This window comes from Oncorhynchus masou, chromosome 18, assembly GCF_036934945.1.
Source record: "Oncorhynchus masou masou isolate Uvic2021 chromosome 18, UVic_Omas_1.1, whole genome shotgun sequence".
Taxonomy (NCBI): Eukaryota; Metazoa; Chordata; class Actinopteri; order Salmoniformes; family Salmonidae; genus Oncorhynchus; species Oncorhynchus masou.
In genome coordinates, this window is record NC_088229.1 from 64,345,243 (window position 1) to 64,366,092 (window position 20,850).

Consider the following 20,850-nt stretch of genomic DNA (forward strand, 5'->3'; position numbering starts at 1 on the left):
TATTCTAGTCATCGCTCATCCTATACAACTAATGCCGTACACACCTTTTCTAATAATATACTGTCAATACACACCTTCATATAAATATATATTTATATTCCGGACTGACAATCATTCTGATATAATTCCTTTTTTTGTATTTTTAGTATTTGTGTGTATTGTTAAGTATTAGTGCACTGTTGGAGCTAAAAACAAGCGTTTTGCTACACCTGCAACATCTGCAAAATATATGCAAGTGACCAATAAAATTGTATTTGAATTTCTCTGCGAAAGATATTTGGTTTAACAAGTAATATTATTTTTTCCTCAAAAGGTTAGGGGTCCAACTTATTGACACCTGTTTTTCAATACCTCACCTTCCGGCACTGAGCCTTTATCTAAAATGTTGTATGAGTTGGAGAACACATCGGGAGGGATCATAGACCATTCCTCCATTCTGTCTGCTTGGTGTTATTGTCTTGCTGGAAGAGGCAACTAGGTTTTTGGCTAAAATGTCCTGGTACAAGTTCATGATGCCATTGACCTTAACAAGGGCCCCAGGACCAGTGGAAACAAAATAGCACCAAAACATTTTGAGGTCAAACCCACCACTGGTGTGTTTGGGCAAAGAGCTTCATTTTCCTGTCATCTGACCAAAGCACCGGTTCTAATCCAAGTGCCAAAGCCGTTTAGCAAATCAGGTGTTTACATTTGTTGGAGGACGTGAAAATAGAGCTCTTTGACAATCACACCAGTGATGGGTTTGGCGTCAAAATTAGAATGCATGAGCAGAAAATAACCCCACCTACTGTAAAATAGGGTGGTGGGTCTTTGATATTTACCACAGAGTCCTACTTTATACTACTCAAATCCTGGGTGAAAGAATGACATCATCTCTACCCCTCTCACCTCACCCTAGCCTATCGATTCCCACAATCTCTTACCACCCTCGTGTTCCACCACTTCTCTTACTGTACACACCCCTCTCTCCTCATCCAATCATTTCATACCATCCTCACAACCACCAACCCCATAGTGAGAGAGCGACACACACCAGACTCAATGTAGATTTGGTGCAGTCTTTATTTGAGCACTCAGCCACTCCGTAGCCTCAGATATCACAGCAAAAAGGAGCCAGATCTAAACAGAAAGCAGTTCAATACATTTTCAAGTTCATTCCTTCTTGTTCCAAGTCTCTCAACACAATAATTTAAAGTGCATTTCAGATTGAGCTTTCTCTTTTTTTGACAAGCTCAAGAACTCCGTGACAATTACACACAGATATAGATAATGTATGTCATATATATATAAATAATTAGCATTGTGTACAACAGTATGTTTTCAATCGTTATCATATTGCACAAATTAAATAGCAGTATAGCAAACATGGAAGTAAAACAGAATTGGCAGGAAGATTAACACAAAACACACAAGAAAACCGATCCTCAGAGCAGGCTCTCTCCATTTTTAGTTTCCTGTCACAGGTGAGAAAAATAAGTTCTACTGTACAGTCAATGTGATGGCTGGCGAGGTGAAGGACTTGAACAGGACAGTACGTCATACAGTACTGCATATTGAATATACTCGTGTTATGGAGTTAGACTACAACAAAGCGAAAGATTATGGACCCCAAACTGAACCCTTTCCATCTATAAGATAACTGGTTCATTTTTCTATTATCCTACCAGTAGTCATTCTACAGTAGAGGTTCTACTGGTAGCGAGGAGACATATCGGCCGTGTCCAAATATTTGTACTTGCGTTCTAAATAGCAGGCTGATTAGGTATGCGAAAATAGAGCGTTTTATAGTATGTGACATTTCGAAAATGTTGTTTGCTTTACATGCCAGGATGTTGTATTAATTTTGGCTTTTAATCTAGTATGAATAGCTGCATGCTATTGAGGACGAGAATTGTCTTTTCAGAGCCACATGTTTTTGACAACGGCAGATAATCAGAAAAAGGGGACAGACTAACAAACACAAGTGTGCATTCCTTGACGCATTCTCAGATATGTGTTGTTCACTATCTGCATACATTTTTACTAAACAGTACGTTCTGAATAGTAGGTACTGTAGAATGATTAGTATGCAGTATGTCGTTTTAGTAAGTAGCAGGCAAAACAGATTTCGGACACAACCATTGTCTGCCTGGTGCGATAGTTGCCGCGTTCCACACGGCACCCTAATCCCTATATAGTGCACTACTTTGGGAACGTCTGGACTCATAAGGCTCTGGTCAAAAGTAGAACACTATAAAAGGGCATAGGGTGCCATTTGGGAAGGAGACCGTGTTTAAGACCACCCTGATGAAATAATGAAGAACATTAACTGAACAGATGGTTATGAGCGGGAAACACATCCCGCTGTTTACAATGTCATTTCATCAATGAAACTACAGTTTCAGCATTTCTAAAATATAAACACAATAAAAATGCATAAATTAAAAAAAGCTAGTAAAAAAAGAGCCTTAAAGCTGAGATTTGGGAAGTCGGAAAGAGACGACAACACAGAGACAAATCTCCTCAAGACTGCTTACAAGAAAGAGGAGGCACACCAGAGAGCATCAAAGCATGCGAGCTGTCAGCACTGGAAGCATAGCTTGGCGAGCTTTTTCAAACAGTACTGTAGCTCCACTAACCTGGCCTGTGTTACAGAGAATGCTACTGTAATGAGAAAGAGACAAACAGGTTTGCCCTCCCCAGTCATAATGTGTTGAGAGTGAGCCTGTGACAGTAAATACAAAGTGTGACTGGCATTCTAACATTTGCTAGGCTGCGCGGGCATAACGCATAACCCTGTGTTGAACCCTGTAGAGGGGCGGAGGGATACAGAAAGGGATATACCTGTGAACCCAAGGCAGACTCACTCTCTCCTTTCACAGTTGGGCCTACTCTTACCGTACTCTTCCATTCCTCCAGGAGGAACACTCCCTCATCTACATACCCAACTATCTATATGGTCCTAGTTTAATCAAAGAGATGGAGATCACACCAAATGTTCAGGACCACGAGAATTGAAGTCACAAAAGCAGGCACTTTTGTAATACACAAGAAGAGTATTGCTGCTACATGACATTATTCTATCCTGTTGACCGTACAGTCAATTCGAGGGCAAGTTTTTTGTTCAATCTACATACCATATTATGGTAAGGCAAAGCTAGACAACCGGAAAATAATAATGCATTATTAATAAATCGCAACCCTTTTCAATAACTTTAGGTCACTATTTTGGGGGGGTTTGGGTGAGAACTTCTCAGAGGTAAAATACGTTGAGCTTCTGTTAAGATCTCGTTAAGCTAAAAAATATTTCCACCCCTGAATATTCTAAATCCTTTAAATCAAGGACTCACTGTCAAACAGGAATTGATTAAATTAATCTCTGTCTCATCCCTACAGGTCCTCAAATAGTAGTTTGTTTATTGTTTGTTTATCATTTGAAGAGATTAAATGTATAAAAACTAGGTTGTTCTTCTCTGGGTGGGATGGGGAAGCAGCCTTGCATTCCAAATAGGAGAATTGATTTGGAGTGACATTTCTCATGTCCTGGGACTGTTGGGAGTGATGTCATGTACATACTTTGTGGGGTTGCTGTTGCCAGTCTGTTTGTGTATCATGCCAACTCCTTTACACTCATCATCATGCCAAACACGTTTGGCTTGACAATGACAGCAATGGAGTCAGAAAAAAAACGATCTGGAACCAGGATAGGAATGCTGCCGAATGTACTTCGAAACGCTTGACAAATATAACACAAGGGTACATGACCTTTACGGGGCATGGCTTTCAATCATTTAGAAATGGGAAGACAAATACTTCAAGAGCTGTGTGGCAGCAAGACAAGTGCTTGGGATATCAAGTACACTTTACAGCTGGCTTAACATAGGATCATAATGAGAGGGGTACATGAAGGCCAACAGCACATTGTCCACGACTATGTACCAATGAGACGTGTCTTCCATGAGTAGGGCACAACTGTGTTGCATAAAAAAGCACGGGAAGCTTTAGTGGGGGAAGAAGAATGACCAAATTAAGTTACAGAAAGAGACATTCTAAATCTTATCTTTGAGACTCTGTTGACTGGGTGATGTTGATCCTCTCAGAGCATTCTACAACGTATGCTGAGCCAACCAATCAGAAGACTTGGGATCAAAAGGTCAATTATGACATAAGGGAAATAAGGACCTGATTGTTCAAGGGTATAAATGGCACCCATTAGGCTCCTACTTAAAGCTCTCTAGGACTAAACATAGTGACGGACCAGGAAGTAGTTAGACATTATGGCTTTGAAGAAGAGGAATGAGAGTCGTATCCCTCTCTACCCTCCTTGAGACGCTGGCCCACTGTGACACACTCAATGGGACCCTTGGGGGAAGGACTGAGAGAAGAAGGTGTGGTAGAAGACATGGAGGGTGGGTGTTATACCGTAGGAATGAGTCTGGCCCTGCTGTCGACAGGGACACACTGAGCATGTGCTTCAACCACTTGACATCAACACATCTCTCTGCTGTGCTACTCGGCTGTGTAACCATGCCAACTGGACCCGACTCGACACCATTACGGAATCACATGGTCACCACAAGCCTGCACACTATAACAGCAATATTGTTTCATGCTAGGACCTTTTCTTTCTTTCTGTCCCCTTCTATTAAGGGCCCTGGCCTGAAGCACATCTAGAAGCAGAGCTCTTCTCTTCTGCAGCATCATTACAGTAGAGTGTAGGAGGCCTCTTCCTACAGACCAAACTAGATCTTCTCATTACGGAAGCACGGGGAAACAAAGACAGCTCTGTCAGAGCACCAACTGCACAAGACGGCTCCTCTGGATGGATCGCTGTTATCCCTGTGTCTCAATCCTACTGCAATGGACAAGACAGACAGGCTGACTGACTGTCGGTAGACAGTGGTCGCTACAGCTACATTTGAGAATGCACCAAAACACGCAAGGCAGAAAGAATAAAGGTGTTTTGAAACCAGAGAGAAGTAATACTGAGAAGTGACAAGGGGCACTTTAGAACCTAACAACTGTTAGAATCTCCCCAGTTCAGCCAGAGGGACAATATCTGATATAACTATATTCTATATAACCAAAATATCTGCACTTCTAAAAGTGTTCCCCGCTCAAGTCAAAAGGGATTCTCTGTTCCTGTAACCGTTTTTCTGTGTTATAATATTGTCTTCATTCATCTAGGACACTGTTCAGAGAGTACGTCAGGTCAATAGCTATACTAAGCGCAACAACTACATACAGGTATCGTGTAGTAGTTCAGTAAGTCAACTAGTATCAGGGCACCTAAATGCTATATTAAGGTCAGATAGTTGTACTTGCGGTGTACCTACGCACGCATAACCATCATCTGGGATATGTTGTGGTGTACCTACGCACGCAGAACCATCATCTGGGATATGGTGGGGTGTACCTACGCACGCAGAACCATCATCTGGGATATGGTGTGGTGTACCTAGAAACCATCATCTGGGATATGGTGTGGTGTACGTACGCATGAGGAACCATCATCTGGGACACGTTTTGGTGTACGTACGCAGGCAGAACCATCATCTGGGATACGTTTTGGTGTACCTACGCACGCATAACCATCATCTGGGATATGGTGTGGTGTACCTACGCACGCAGAACCATCATCTGGGATATGGTGTGGTGTACGTACGCATGAGGAACCATCATCTGGGACACGTTTTGGTGTACGTACGCAGGCAGAACCATCATCTGGGATACATCATCTGGGATATGGTGTGGTGTACCTAGAACCATCATCTGGGATATGGTGTGGTGTACGTGAGGAACCATCATCTGGGATATGGTGTGGTGTACGTACACATGAGGAACCATCATCTGGGATATGTTGTGGTGTACGTACAGATGAGGAACCATCATCTGGGATATGTTGTGGTGTACGTACACATGAGGAACCATCATCTGGGATATGTTGTGGTGTATGTACACATGAGGAACCATCATCTGGGACATGTTGTGGTGTACGTATGCATGAGGAACCATCATCTGGGACATGTTGTGGTGTACGTACACATGAGGAAACATCATCTGGGATATGTTGTGGTGTACGTACACATGAGGAACCATCATCTGGGATATGTTGTGGTGTACGTAACCATCATCATCTGGGATATGTTGTGGTGTACGTACACATGAGGAACCATCATCTGGGATATGTTGTGGTGTACGTACACATGAGGAACCATCATCTGGGACATGTTGTGGTGTACGTACACATGAGGAACCATCATCTGGGACATGTTGTGGTGTACGTACACATGAGGAACCATCATCTGGGACATGTTGTGGTGTACGTACACATGAGGAACCATCATCTGGGACACGTTTTGGCCAGAGAGTAAAAGTTCTGGAGGGACTGTAAAAGTGTCAAGCATCCTGAAAGTTCACACTTTGAAACAACATTTCACACAAACAATATGTGCATTTAACTGATCTAGACTGCACTCTGTACAGGGCTTGTAAGTAAGCATTTCACGGTAAGGTCTACAATTTGATTTGATAGATTGTACTGAAGCGTGCTTTTGGAGGGGAAAAACAATTATTGTGTTATGCTTGACGCCTTTGTATAAGGCAGATACCAAATGTACACGGGTCAATTTTATTTCAGACCTTGAGTGCGTCTTACTGGAAGTGCAGCAGGCTAGCTAAAATAGTCTGTGGGGTCATATATTTATTTACGCAATAAGGCCCGAGGAGGTGTGGTATATGGCCAACATACCACGGCTAAGGGCTGTTCTTAAGCACGATGCAACACGGGGTGCCTGCACACAGCCCTTAGCCCTGGTATATTGGAAATAGACCACAAACCCCGGAGGTGCCTTATTGCGGTTATAAACTGGTTACCAAAGTAATTAGAACAGTAAAAACAAATGTTTTGTCATACCCGTAGTATACGGTCTGATATACCACGGCTGTCAGCTAATCAGCATTCAGGGCTTGAACCACCTAGTTTGTTATTTCGGATATAATCTACAAGTCTTCCATTCTTACAGGGTAGACACGGTAACCTTGCTGAGGTGAGACCTGGAAGCCTTTAGAAGAAGTTAGATCTTTTGGGTTTGAATGGGTAGAAGGTGGTGCTGAGTGGTCTTGCTACATGGCAATGTTTGAGAGTTGAGAGATAGCAGTCAGTGGCTCTTTGGCTTGGGAAGTCGAAAGAGGCTGGGATGGACTAGACCTCTGGCCTTGAGCCCGCCAATCTCTGGTTCTCTGAGTCCTGGAGTCTGTCTGGGTGCTTTGGTCCGGGGGCAGGCCGGCAGTGCCGGGCCCTGGGAGGAGGCAGAGGCCTGGTTCGTGGAGCTGTAGCAGGGCAGACCTCTGAAGGGAGGTGGGAGCAGCCTGGACTGTGGAGTTGTGAAGCCTGGCCTGAGACTGCTCCTAAACTGGATTCCTCTCACCACCCTGGGGAAGCCTGCCATGGACGTCTGGGTGGAGTTGGTTATGGGGCCTTCCTGTGGCCTTTTAGGGATGGAGGCTGTTTTCAGAGAGCCGGGGGACTGCGGGAGGCTAGGGGCAGGAATCATTTTGGCCGGGTCCCCACAGCCTGGGTTGGAGGAATCTCGGGGGGCCTCGGTGTGGGCTGAGCTTGTTAGTCTTTCCTGGGGTTGAGGTTGCTGCACGCTGTTGGGCCATGGCCTGGAAGGCTGTAGTATTTGAGGCTGGGGGAGGAGAGAAACAACATACGATAAGCATCTAAAACTGTATATAAACAAACTACAGCATGAACCATTGTACTCCATCATAAATCATTTCTGTTCTTCGGCCTGCGAAACCAAAACATTTTGTCCAGTCTGTTTCGCCTAACAGTTGCACAACAAGCCTACAATTCCCACGAGGCTAGACACTGTGTACTGTAGCGCCTCTCCCTTTTTTCATGACTGTAGAGAGAGAAATTAATTGCGCGCATTCAACACATGAAATGCTGTAGGAGATTGGGGCTTTGATTCCGGGCACTCTTTGGAGACAGCAGCCAGGCAGCATGCTACAGTACAGTAGTCATCTCTCTCTAAACTTATCATCACTGATGTACCACTGCAGAGGCTGGGTGGGGGATGTCACCATCAAAAGAGCCCTCCTCCTGCCTGCCTGCCGACTCACTCACCTCCGCAACACCATACCACACGTCGCTTCGCTGCTAAAAAATAAGGAAGACATGGGATGACAGTAGCTCTCCGGGCTGTGTCTGGCCGCCAGGCACCAGCGTAACAAGGTGCCCCGGTGTGCCACTATGCCAGCACATCCTCAATTAGAGAAAGGTTAGGGTGTGCACATCGGGGGCCCACTTCAGCCCGCTCATTAACATTTAACGCTGCTTGTTGAATGGGGAACATGGCGGCAGCCCTGCCTCATACACGCCTGTCAGTCAATCAGACTATGAGACAGAGAGAGCACGAGGGAGATCGAGAGAAAGAGATAAAGAGAGAGATAAGAAAGAATGATAGAAAGACGAGTGAGAGTGAGAACGAGAGAGCGAGAGAGAGGAAAGGGAAAGAGTGGAGAGGAAGCACTAGATCGAGGCTGGCTGACTCAAAGGGAATTATTCTGTCAGATGATTCGTCTGTTTGGGGGGTGGGAGGGAGGTGGGAGGCTGGCCAGTGCAGGTGGAAGATGTTTATTTTTTACACCTGCAAAAACAGCAACAAATCCCAATTGCAAGGCAAGGTGACGACTTCATTTCTATTTCGGAGGTGTTTATCATGTTAGTTTAACAATAGATAGAGATCTAAACAGATCCGACACACAGTCTGCAATCATACAAGTGCATTCCGTTTCATTACATCATTCTCAGTTACATTACACTGAAGTCTGGGAGAGAGGAACCATACACAGGTGCAGTTATCCTTTTGATACATTGCACAGAGATCTATGTATGGAAACATTCACATGGCTAGCGTTGAGCTTCGACATCTTAGCCGATCAGACGTCTCAAAGCTTCGCCAGATCAGCTCTCTTCTTCTCACCGCCATTCATTGACTATGGAGACGAATTCACTAGTCCACACTGCCACCTTGTGGCCACCGCTGTATACAACACCACCTCCCCCCCAGCCTATCCCCCAGCACTGTGCTAAGCAGCATTTCTACACAATGCCACACTCCCCCTGACGCTACCTATTGGGCCAATCTCTGGCTTTAATGTCAATGCTGCTCTGTTGGCCCTGGGGTTATTTCAACAGGAAAAACATCCCTTTCCTCCAGAGTCCAGACAGTCAGGTAAGAAGGAGTCCCCCTGCCCCCTTTACTGGACAGCAGACTGTTATGACTGCCAGGCACTTTTCAAAGTCTGCGATGGAGGGGATAACGCCTGAAGACGTGGGGGTGGGGAGGTTTCTGGCCCTCGGACGAGGCTTCATAAATAATGGATGACAACTCGCGGGGGATTAGGGAGCGGTAGCTAATGAAAGGTGACACGGCTTTCTGGAGCCCAACACAGCACTGGAGAGGAGGAGAGTCTGGTTTATAAAGCCCAGCAGGTGTTTCAAGGAGGGATTCACCTTGTCCCCACCCACCCCTCCCACACAGTCAGACAGGGACACTGAAGCGCATGCGTGGGTGGATGGAGAGTACCTCTCGATTACCAAATCCAGAGTGTTCCGCTTGTCCACCCCATCCCATACTTGATTTTTTTGTGGTGATTTTTCCAATAGGTGATATATTTTAATTTTTGTTTTGTGATGATTTGGTTGGGCCAGATTTTCTGAGTGTTGTCCTGAGGCTCTATGGGGTTGGTTTGGGTTGGTGAACTGAGCCTCAGAACCAGCTGGCTGAGGGGACTCTTCTCTTTTTTCATCTCTTGACATTGTAGAGCGGTGTGATGGAATGTTTTGGGGTCACTTGTTTTTAGATGGTTGTAAAATTTGATGGCTCTTTTTTCTATTCGAATGAGGAGGGGGTATTGGCCAAATTCTGCTCTACGTGCGTTATTTGGAGTTTTTCTTTGCACTTGCAATACAGTCTTGCAAAACTCTGCATGCAGTATTTCGATTGGATGTTTGTCCCATTTGGTAAATTCATTATTCGAGTTTGTACTCCATACTTCACTGCCATATAGAGCAATTGGTTCTATAACTGATTGAAACATTTTGAACCAGATTCTAATTGGAATTTCTATTTTAATGTTCCTTTAAATGGCATAGAATGCTCTTCTTGCTTTGTCTCTCAGCTCATTCACAGCCATTTGAAAGCTACCTGTGTTGCTGATATTTAGTCCTAGATATGTGTAGTTTTTGGTGTGTTCTAATAGAACTTTGTCCAAATAGAATTTATATTTGTCATCCTTATTTCCAGACCTTTTTTGGAATATCATTATATTTGTTTTTTTTTAGGTTAACGGTCAGAGCCCGGGTCTGACAGAACCTGTGAAGTCGATCTAGGTGCTGTGGTAACCCCTCTTTAGTGGGAGACAGCAGCACCGGTCATCTGCGTACAGCAGACACCTGATTTCAGTGGTGTGTAGGGTGATACCAGGTGCTGCCAATTCGTCTAATGTTTTTGCCAAATCTTTAATGTAGATGTTAAATAGTGCTGGACTTATTGGGCAGCCCTGTTTCACTCCCTGTCCCTGAGAGAAGAAGTCTGTTTGCTTGTTGCCAATTTTAACCGCACATTTGTTTTTAGTGTACATTGATTTAATAAAATCATGTTTTCCCTTCAATACCACTTTCTATTAGTTTATAAAACAGACCTTCGTGCCAAATTGAATCAAATGCTTTCTTAAAATCTACAAAACACGAGTAGATTTTGCCTTTGTTTCGGTTTACTTGTTTATCAATTAGTGTGGAGGGTGTAAATGTGGTCTGTTGTACGATCATTTTTTAGAAATCCAATCTGGCTTCTGCTCAGGACGTTGTGTTCGTCAAGGAAATGATGTAGTCTGCTATTTATAATACTGCAGAGAATTTTCCCCAAGTTGCGGTTAACACAAATTCCTCTGTAATTACTGGGGTCAAATTTGTCTCCATTTTTAAAGATTGGTGTGATCAATCCATTGTTCCAAATATCGGGGAAAATACCTGCAGTGAGGATAATGTTGAAGAGTTTGAGTATAGCCAATTTGAATTTGTGGCCTGTATATTTGATCATTTCATTTAAAATACCATCAGCACCACAGGCCTTTTTGGGTTGGAGAGTGCATAGTTTCTCCAATAATTCTTCTTCTGTAATTGGTGTATCCACAGGATTCTGATAGTCTTTGACTGCTGATTCAAGGATTTATAATTTTTCATGTATATCTTTTTGTTCTGGGCTCTTTGTTATATTGCTGTAGAGGTTTGCAAAGTGATTTCTCCACATATCCCCATTTTGGAGAGACAATTCCTCATGATGAGGTTTGTTTAATTTATTCCAATTCTCCCAGAAGTGGTTTGATTCTATGGATTCCTCAATTCCATCCAGCTGATTTCTAATGGGCTGTTGCTTTTTTGTTCTTAGGTTGTGTTTGTGTTGCTTCAGTTTTCCCCATATTGAAGGCGTATATTTTTGTTGTCTGGTTCTCTGTGTTTTTGATTAGATATATTTCTCAATGACCTTCTTAGATTTTTGCAATCATTATCAAAACATTTTTCATTATCTGTTATTTCTGGTTTGATCTTATGCTTCTTTAAATTAGCCAAGGAGGCTATAATTTGTCAAATATAAAGTTTATGTTCCAAACAGCCAAATTGACACCTTCATTGCTGTAGGAGAATGTTAAGGCTAAAAAGTTGTCCAGGAGAGATTGTATTTTTTAATTGCTTTTTGGTAGATGTCTGTACTGTTTGCACTCCATCTATAGGCCTGTTTTGTACCATGTAATTTATTGGGCCGTGATGCTTCATGGTTGGGTTCTGCTCTTCTCAGATACACTGTGATTTTACTGTGGTCTGAGAGAGGTGTTAGTGAGCTGACTGTGAAGGCTCTGAGAGACTCTGGGTTTAGGTCGGTGAGGAAGTAGTCTACAGTGCTGCTGCCAAGGGATGAGTTTCTATGGGGGTATGTGGGGAGGGAAAGATTGTTGCTTCCTGGTAGGTGTTTATCTCCATGACTGTTAATAGTGTCTTGTTCTTCTGCTGTTCTAGCATTCAGGTCTCCACAGACCAGGACGTTGCCTTGGGCCTGAAAGTGACTAACTTCCCCCTCTAGAATGGAGAAACTCTCTTCATTGAAGTAGGGTGACTCTGAGGGGGGAATGTATGTGGCACAGAGGAAGATGTTTTTATCTGTCAAGATAGTCTCCTTGTTGATTTTTAACCAGATGAAGAAGTCTCCTGTTTTGATCAATTCAATTCAGATTTATACCATATTAGCATTCCCCCTGAGACTCTGCCCTGTTCGATTCCTTTTAATTTAGTGGATGGTATGATTATCTCCCTATAACCTAGTGGACAGCCAGTGGAAACATCACCTCTGCACCATGTTTCCTGTAGTACTACAATATCAACATCATCAATTCTTTCAGGAAGTCTGGGTTTCTGCTCTTTAGTCCAAAAGCAGAGGACATCAACCCTTGTAAATTCCAAAATGCAACGTAAAAAGATTTCATAACTTTTTTAGTTTTCCTTTACCTTCAAAATGAGACAAACACTCACAATCCAACAAGGACTATTAAAATAAGATTTTTCAATTAAAGTAAACTCTTATTATGCAAATGTGATATGTTTATAATTTAAGATCGAATTTGTGTCATGCTACTTGGGTTCTCGCTCTCTCTCTTTCTCTCAATTTCATTTTAATTCTCGCACGTCTGAATTGAATTAATAGTAATTCAAATTATAGAAAGGAGAGGGGGGAAATGCAGTTTTTCAGATCCATGACGGAGGCTGTGATGGATGACGAGACACATACACTGAACAAAAATATAAACGCAACAGAGCTGGAATGTCAGGAATGTCCAACAGAGCTGTTGCCAGAGAATTGAATGTTCATTTCTTTACCATAGGTTGTTTTAGAGAATTTGGCAGTACGTCTCAACCGGCCTCACAATCGGAGACTATGTGCATGGGTCAAAGGTTTCGGGTAGCCTTTCACAAGCTTCCCACAATAAGTTGGGTGAATTTTGGCCCATTCCTCCTGACAGAGCTGGTGTAACGGAGTCAGGTTTGTAAGGCCTCCTTGCTCGCACACGCTTTTTCTGTTCTGCACAAATTTTCTATGGGATTGAGGTCAGGGCTTTGTGATGGCCACTTCAATACCTTGACTTTGATGTCCTTAAGCCATTTTTCCACAAATTTAGAAGTATGCTTGGGGTCATTGTCCATTTGGAAGACCCATTTGCGACCAAGCTTTAACTTCCTGACTGATGTTTTGCGATGTTGCTTCAATATATCCATGATGCCATCTATTTTGTGAAGTGCACCAGTCCCTCCTGCAGCAAAGCACCCCCACAACATGATGCTACCAACCCTGTGCTTCACGGTTGGGATGGTGGTCTTCGGCTTGCAAGCCTCCCCCTTTTTCCTCTTAACATAATGATGGTCATTATGGACAAACAGTTCTATTTTTGTTTCATCAGACCAGAGGACATTTCTCCAGAAAGTACGATCTTTGTCCCAATGCCAGTTGCAAACCGTAGTCTGACTTTCTATGGCGGTTTTGGAGCAGTGGCTTTTTTTTATTTATTTTTTTTATTTTTTTATTTCACCTTTATTTAACCAGGTAGGCTAGTTGAGAACAAGTTCTCATTTACAACTGCGACCTGGCCAAGATAAACCATAGGAGTGTGAACAGACAGCAACAAAGAGTTACACATGGAGTAAACAATAAACAAGTCAATAACACATTAGAAGAAAAAAAGAGTCTATATACATTGTGTGCAAAAGGCATGAGGAGGTCGGCGAATAATTACAATTTAGCAGATTAACACTGGAGTGATAAATGATCAGATGGTCATGTGCAGGTAGAGATAGTGGTGTGCAAAAGAGCAGAAAAGTAAATAAATAAAAACAGTATGGGGATGAGGTAGGTAAATTGGGTGGGCTATTTACTGATAGACTATGTACAGCTGAAGCGATCGTTTAGCTGCTCAGATAGCAGATTGGTGAGGGAGATAAAAGTCTCCAACTTCAATGATTTTTGGGTGGGTGTTGCCATCGTGACCAGTGAACTGATATAAGGCGGAGCTGTACCTAGCATGGACTTGTAGATGACCTGGAGCCAGTGGGTCTGGCGACGAATATGTAGCGAGGGCCAGCCGACTAGAGCATACAGGTCGCAGTGGTGGGTGGTATAAGGTGCTTTAGTAACAAAGAGGATGGCACTGTGATAAACTGTATCCAGTTTGCTGAGTAGAGTATTGGAAGCCATTTTGTAGATGACATCGCCGAAGTCGAGGATCGGTAGGATAGTTAGTTTTACTAGGGTAAGTTTGGCCTTGTGAGTGAAGGAGGCTTTGTTGGGAAATGAATGCCGATTCTAGATTTGATTTTGGATTGGAGATGTTTGATATGAGTCTGGAAGGAGAGTTCACAGTCTAGCCAGACACCTCGTACTTATAGATGTCCACATATTCTAGGTCGGAACCATCCAGGGTGGTGATGCTAGTCGGGCGTGCGGGTGCACGCAGCGAACGGTTGAAAAGCATGCATTTGGTTTTACTAGCATTTTAAGAGCAGTTGGAGGCCACTGAAGGAGTGTTGTATGGCATTGAAGCTCATTTGGAAGTTAGATAGCACAGTGTCCAAGGAAGGGCCAGAAGTATACAGAATGGTGTCATCTGCGAAGAGAATTGAACCCTGTGGCACCCCCATAGAGACTGCCAGAGGACCGGACAACATGCCCCCCGATTTGACACACTGAACTCTGTCTGCAAAGTATTTGGAGAACCCAAGCAAGGCAGTCATTAGAAAAACCGAGGCTACTGAATCTGCCGATAAGAATATGGTGATTGACAGAGTCAAAAGCCTTCTTTCTTGCTGAGCGGCCTTTCAGGTTATGTCGATATAGGACTCGCTTTACTGTGGATACAGATACTTTTGTAACCTGTTTCCTCCAGTATCTCCACAAGGTCCTTTGCTGTTGTTCTGGGATTCATTTGCACTTTTCACACCAAAGTACGTTCATCTCTAGAAGACAGAACACATCTCCTTCCTGAGCGGTATGACGGCTGCGTGGTCCCATGGTGTTTAAACTTGTGTATTATTGTTTGCACAGATGAACGTGGTACCTTCAGGCATTTGGAAATTGCTCCCAAGGATGAAACTTGTGGAAGTCTACAATTTTTTTTTCTGAGGTCTTTGCTGATTTCTTTTGAATTTCCCACTGAGGCACCGAGTTTGAAGGTAGGCCTTGAAATACATACACAGGTACACCTCCAATTGACTCAAATGATGTCAATTAGCCTATCAGAAGCTTCTAAAGCCATGACATAATTTTCGGGAATTTTCAAAGCTGTTTAAAGGCACAGTCAACTTAAATTATGTAAACTTCTGACCCAATGAAATTGTGATACAGTGAGTTATAAGTCAACAATCTGTCTGTAAACAATTGTTGGAAAAATTACTTGTGTTATGCACAAAGAAGATGTCCTAACCGACTTGCCAAAACTATAGTTTGTTAACAAGAAAGGTGTGGAGTGGTTGAAAAACGAGTTTTAATGACTTCAACATAAGTGTATGTAAACTTGCGACTTCAACTGTATCTGTATTCCCAGTCAAGTGAAATCCATAGATTAAGACCTTATGTATTTCAATTGACTGATTTCCTTATATGAACTGTAACTCAGTCAAATGCATGTTGCATTTATATTTTTGTTCAGTATATTTGTTCAAATCAGTCACAGTATAGATTTTGTTTTCCAGAAAATGTTCAGGCATGAATATTCCATGTTATCAGGCAGATCCAGTTTATTGTGGTTAAATCTATCTACTTGGAAGCAGATGCCACTGTCAAACAGCAGAGTACCTAAATAATCGGACTGGATTATAAAGTCGCTCTGGAAAGAAGCAGCTACCTAAATAACTACAGAGTAAAATGTAGAAAGGTGGAGGGATGCAAGGCCAGACATGTAGGGGAGAAGGTGGAGGGAATTGGAAGACAGAGAGGCAGACAGAGAGAGAGAGAGAGAGAGAGAGAGAGAGAGAGGGCACGAGAGAGAGAGGGAGGGTGGGTGGAAGATGAGTGTAGGAGGAAGAGGATGTGAATTGCAGGCGATGCAGGATGGTCTGATAGAAACACTACAGATGGACTGTTCAGAGTGGGAATGTGCCAGGGAGGGACAACAACGCCAGACACAGGACAGATAGGGGAATCATCAGACCAGGACCAGGCATTCCTCATCATGCAGACAGGATGGATGGAGGGAATGGAGAAAAGGAAGGAGGGGTTAAAAGAAATCTGAAAGGCTACTGTACCACGCCGTATCTCTGAAGTAATGCACTAGCTGTTCCACTCCTTGCCAAGGGCAGTGTGGGAGAGGCAGAGGGAGAGAAACAACAAGGAAGAAGAGAGAGAGAGAGAGGAAGAGAGTGATTCAGGTTAGAGTGACAGGAGACTGGAATGGATGGAGGGTCACCAGTCCATTCTGCAACCATTGATTTTTACAGATCCATTCACACACACACACGTTCCACACACAACAAGACTCATGTTTGTTACATGTGTACATAACACACTGTAAAAGCTCTGCCGTTAATGACTATAAAATTCAAGGCTGTGCCATTTTTGTCCTTATTTATGATATTATGGTTGCATTCTCATTAAATAATCTTCCTTTGGTGAAAAAATAAGGCTTAGTTAATCTATTTAGACTTCATTTTCAACATAATGATACAGTTTTGATTTGTAAAGTTCAAATAGAGTATAGTCATTATATATCGTCTTGCACTCCACAATATCAACAATGTCAAATATCACGATATTCCATTTATTTAATAATATATCAGCCCAACCCTAATACACACACAGGCATCACTACATGTGTACCATAGACACAAGAATGTTCGGTACATCTGTACCATAGGCACTCAGGCACTCAGGTACCATTCAGAAATAGGCATTCTGTGCTGTTTAATGGATGTATTCAATGATGCACTAATCTCTCGTGTACAGAAGCAGGTAACATAGGACAGCATCGCATAGTCTCAACAGACTGTGGAATACGAAGAACTTTGATCATTTGGACAAATCATGATTTCGCAGGTGTTTTTGTATTTCTTTTCATTATTGGCCCATCTATCCCTCTTTATTGTCCCTCTTCGGAGGACAAAAGTAACTTTGTTTCCCATTTTAATTTTTACTGCTTTATTGTTACATATACAGTGGGGAAAACAAGTATTTGATACACTGCCGATTTTGCAGGTTTCCCTACTTACAAAGCATGTAGAGGTCTGTAATTATTATCATAGGTACACTTCAACTGTGAGAGACGGAATCTAAAACAAAAATCCAGAAAATCACATTGTATGATTTTTAAGTCATAAATTTGCATTTTATTGCATGACATAAGTATTTGATCACCTACCAACCAGTAAGAATTCCAGCTCTCACAAACCTGTTAGTTTTTCATTATGAAGCCCTCCTGTTCTCCACTCATTACCTGTATTAACTGCACCTGTTTGAACTCGTTACCTGTATAAAAGACACCTGTCCACACACTCAATCAAACAGACTCCAACCTCTCCACAATAGCCAAGACCAGAGAGCTGTGTAAGGACATCAGGGATAAAATTGTAGACCTGCACAAGGCTGGGATGGGCTACAGGACAATAGGCAAGCAGCTTGGTGAGAAGGCAACAACTGTTGGCGCAATTATTAGAAAATGGAAGAAGTTCAAGATGATGTCAATCACCCTTGTGGGGCATCAATGATCATGAGGAAGGTGAGGGATCAGCCCAGAACTACACGGCAGGACCTGGTCAATAACCTGAAGAGAGCTGGGACAACAGTCACAAAGAAAACCATTAGTAACACACTACGCCGTCATGGATTAAAATCCTGCAGCGCACGCAAGGTCCCCCTGCTCAAGCCAGTGCATGTCCAGGCCTGTCTGAAGTTTGCCAATGACCATCTGGATGATCCAGAGGAGGAATGGGAGAAGGTCATGTGGTCTGATGAGGCAAAAATAGAGCTTTTTGGTCTAAACTCCACTCGCCGTGTTTGGAGGAAGAAGAAGGATGAGTACAACCCCAAGAACACCATCCCAACTGTGAAGCATGGAGGTGGAAACATCATTCTTTGGGGATGTTTTCTGCAAAGGTGACAGGACGACTGCACCGTATTGAGGGGACGATGGATGGGGCCATGATCTTGGCCAACAACCTCCTTCCCTCAGTAAGAGCATAGAAGATGGGTCGTGGCTGGGTCTTCCAGCATGAGAACAACCCGAAACACACAGCCAGGGCAACTAAGGAGTGGCTCCGTAAGAAGCATCTCAGGGTCCTGGAGTGGCCTAGCTAGTCTCCAGACCTGAACCCAATAGAAAATCTTTGGAGGGAGCTGAAAGTCCGTATTGCCCAGCGACAGCCCTGAAACCTGAAGGATCTGGAGGTCTGTATGGAGGAGTGGGCCAAAATCCCTGCTGCAGTGTGTGCAAACCTGGTCAAGAACTACAGGAAACGTATGATCTCTGTAATTGCAAACAAAGATTTCTGTACCAAATATTAAGTTCTGCTTTTCTGATGTATCAAATACTTATGTCATGCAATAAAATGCAAATTAATTACTTAAAAATCATACAATGTGATTTTCTGGATTTTTGTTTTAGATTCCGTCTCTCACAGTTGAAGTGTACCTATGATAAAAATTACAGATCCCTACAAGTAGGGAAAACCTGCAAAATCGGCAGTGTATCAAATACTTGTTCTCCCCACTGTATATTTTACATAAATGGTACTTTTATGCACAGTTTTTTGGATATACACATTACATTTTAGATCGATAGTATTCAGAAATCTCCGGTAGACATTAGTGTTTTCAGTAATAACTATTACAGATCATGAGCTTTTTAATGCCACCTCTATAGCTACGCTCTGCCCAATCCACCGTCTTCATTTCCATGGGTCATATATTTTTCAACTGTGTTGCGATGTCTTACATTAATTCTGAACCATTCTAATCGCAATGTATCTACAGATTGTAAGTTAAAGATTAATATTTGAATTTGTGTATTGACTATGGCTTTTCAAATCGCCCAACACTGCTATTCGTATGGTTACTGTTGAGGGCATGTTGTGATTTTTCAGCCATTCCTGAACCTGTGACCAGAGACAAGCTACACGGGGGACAATACCAGAATATATACACTGTTCAAAAGTTTGGGGTCACTTAGAAATGGCCTTGTTTTTGAAAGAAAAGCACTTTTTTGTCCATTAAAATAACATCAAATTGATCAGAAATACAGTGTAGATATTGTTCATGTTGGAAGTGACTATTGTTGCTGGAACCGGCAGATATTTTATGATATATCTACATATGCGTACAGAGGCTCATTATCAGCAACCATAACTCCTGTGTTCCAATGGCAGGTTTGTTTGCTAATCCAAGTTTATAATTTTAAAAGGCTAATTGATCATTAGAAAAACCTTTTTTGAATTATGTTAGCACAGCTGAAAACTGCTGTACTGATTAAAGAAGCAATAAGACGGGCCTTCTTTAGACTAGTTGAGTATCTGGAGCATCAGCATTTGTGGGTTGGATTACAGGCTCAAAATGGCCAGACACGAAGCCCTTTCTTCCGAAACTCATCAGTCTATTCTTGTTCTGAGCAATGAAGGCTATTCCATGCGAGAAATTGCCAAGAAACTGAAGATCTCGTACAACGCTGTGTACTACTCCCTTCACAGAACAGCGCAAACTGGCTCTATCCAGAATAGAAAGTGGAGTGGGAGCCCCCGGTGCACAACTGATCAAAAGGACAAGTACATTAGTGTCTAGTTTGAGGAACAGACGCCTCACAAGTCCTCAACTGGCAGCTTCATTAAATAGTACCTGCAAAACACCAATCTCAACGTCAATAGTGAAGAGGCGACTCCGGGATGCTGGTTTGTGTTTCTCAAACTAGACACTAATGTACTTGTCTCTTGTTCAAATGTGCACCAGGGCCTCCCACTCCTCTTTCTATTCTGGTTAGAGCCAGTTTGCGCTGTTCTGTGAAGGGAGTAGTACACAGCGTTGTACGAGATCTTCAGTTTCTTAAAATAGAGCCACATTTTCATTGGTCTGTAAATTGAGTCTGGAGCAGGGTATATGTAATTTGGCCATTTGCCCAGTCAAACACAGTTTAGGGTGGGGGGTTATAAATGACATCTTGTTTCTTTGTTCAGTGGAGAAAGGCTGAGGAAAGGGGAGACTGAACATCCACCTCCCAGCATAACATGGGGCGGCGGGTAGCCTAGTGGTTAGAGCGTTGGACTCGTAACCGGAAGGTTGCAAGCTCAAACCCCCGAGCTGACAAGGTACAAATCTGTCGTTCTGCGCCTGAACAGGCAGTTAACCCACTGTTCCTAGGCCATCATTGAAAATAAGAATTTGTTCTTAACTGACTTGCCTGGTTAAATAAAAGGTTAAAAAAAAATCCTGTAGTAACAAAAAAGTGATAAACAAATTAAAATATATTTGAGATTTTTCAATTAGCCACCTTTTGCATTGATGACAGCTTTGCACACTCTTGACATTCTTTCAACCAGCATCATGAGGTAGTCACCTGGAATGCATTTCAATTAACAGGTGTGCCTTCTTAAAAGTTATTTTGTGGAAAATATTTCCTTCTTAATGTGTTTGAGCCAATCAGTTGTGTTGTGACAAGGCATGGGTGGTATACAGAAGATGGTCTTTTACCAAATAGGGCTAAGTCCATATTATGGCAAGAACAGCTCAAATAAACAAAGAGAAATGACAGTCCATCATTACGCTATGATGATACTGGCTC

At 42.7% G+C, this 20,850-nt stretch overlaps 1 protein-coding gene and 1 long non-coding RNA gene across 2 annotated transcripts in view; both read right to left on the reverse strand.

Moving 5' to 3' along the window:
• Nucleotides 1-1,044: 1,044 nt before the first annotated feature.
• LOC135505106 (uncharacterized) lies at nucleotides 1,045-5,706 on the reverse strand. The gene is made up of 2 exons (XR_010450218.1): nucleotides 5,473-5,706; nucleotides 1,045-5,437 (listed from the first exon to the last, which is right to left on the reverse strand). It is a non-coding gene; the product is annotated as an uncharacterized LOC135505106 (long non-coding RNA).
• A 410-nt stretch (nucleotides 5,707-6,116) lies between these two features.
• Nucleotides 6,117-20,850, reverse strand: part of LOC135505107 (serine-rich coiled-coil domain-containing protein 2-like) — a 77,334-nt gene continuing 62,600 nt past the window's right edge. The window contains 1 exon segment of the mRNA XM_064924198.1: nucleotides 6,117-7,670. Coding sequence (XP_064780270.1) covers nucleotides 7,140-7,670 — 531 coding nt within the window. The 3' untranslated portion in view covers nucleotides 6,117-7,139.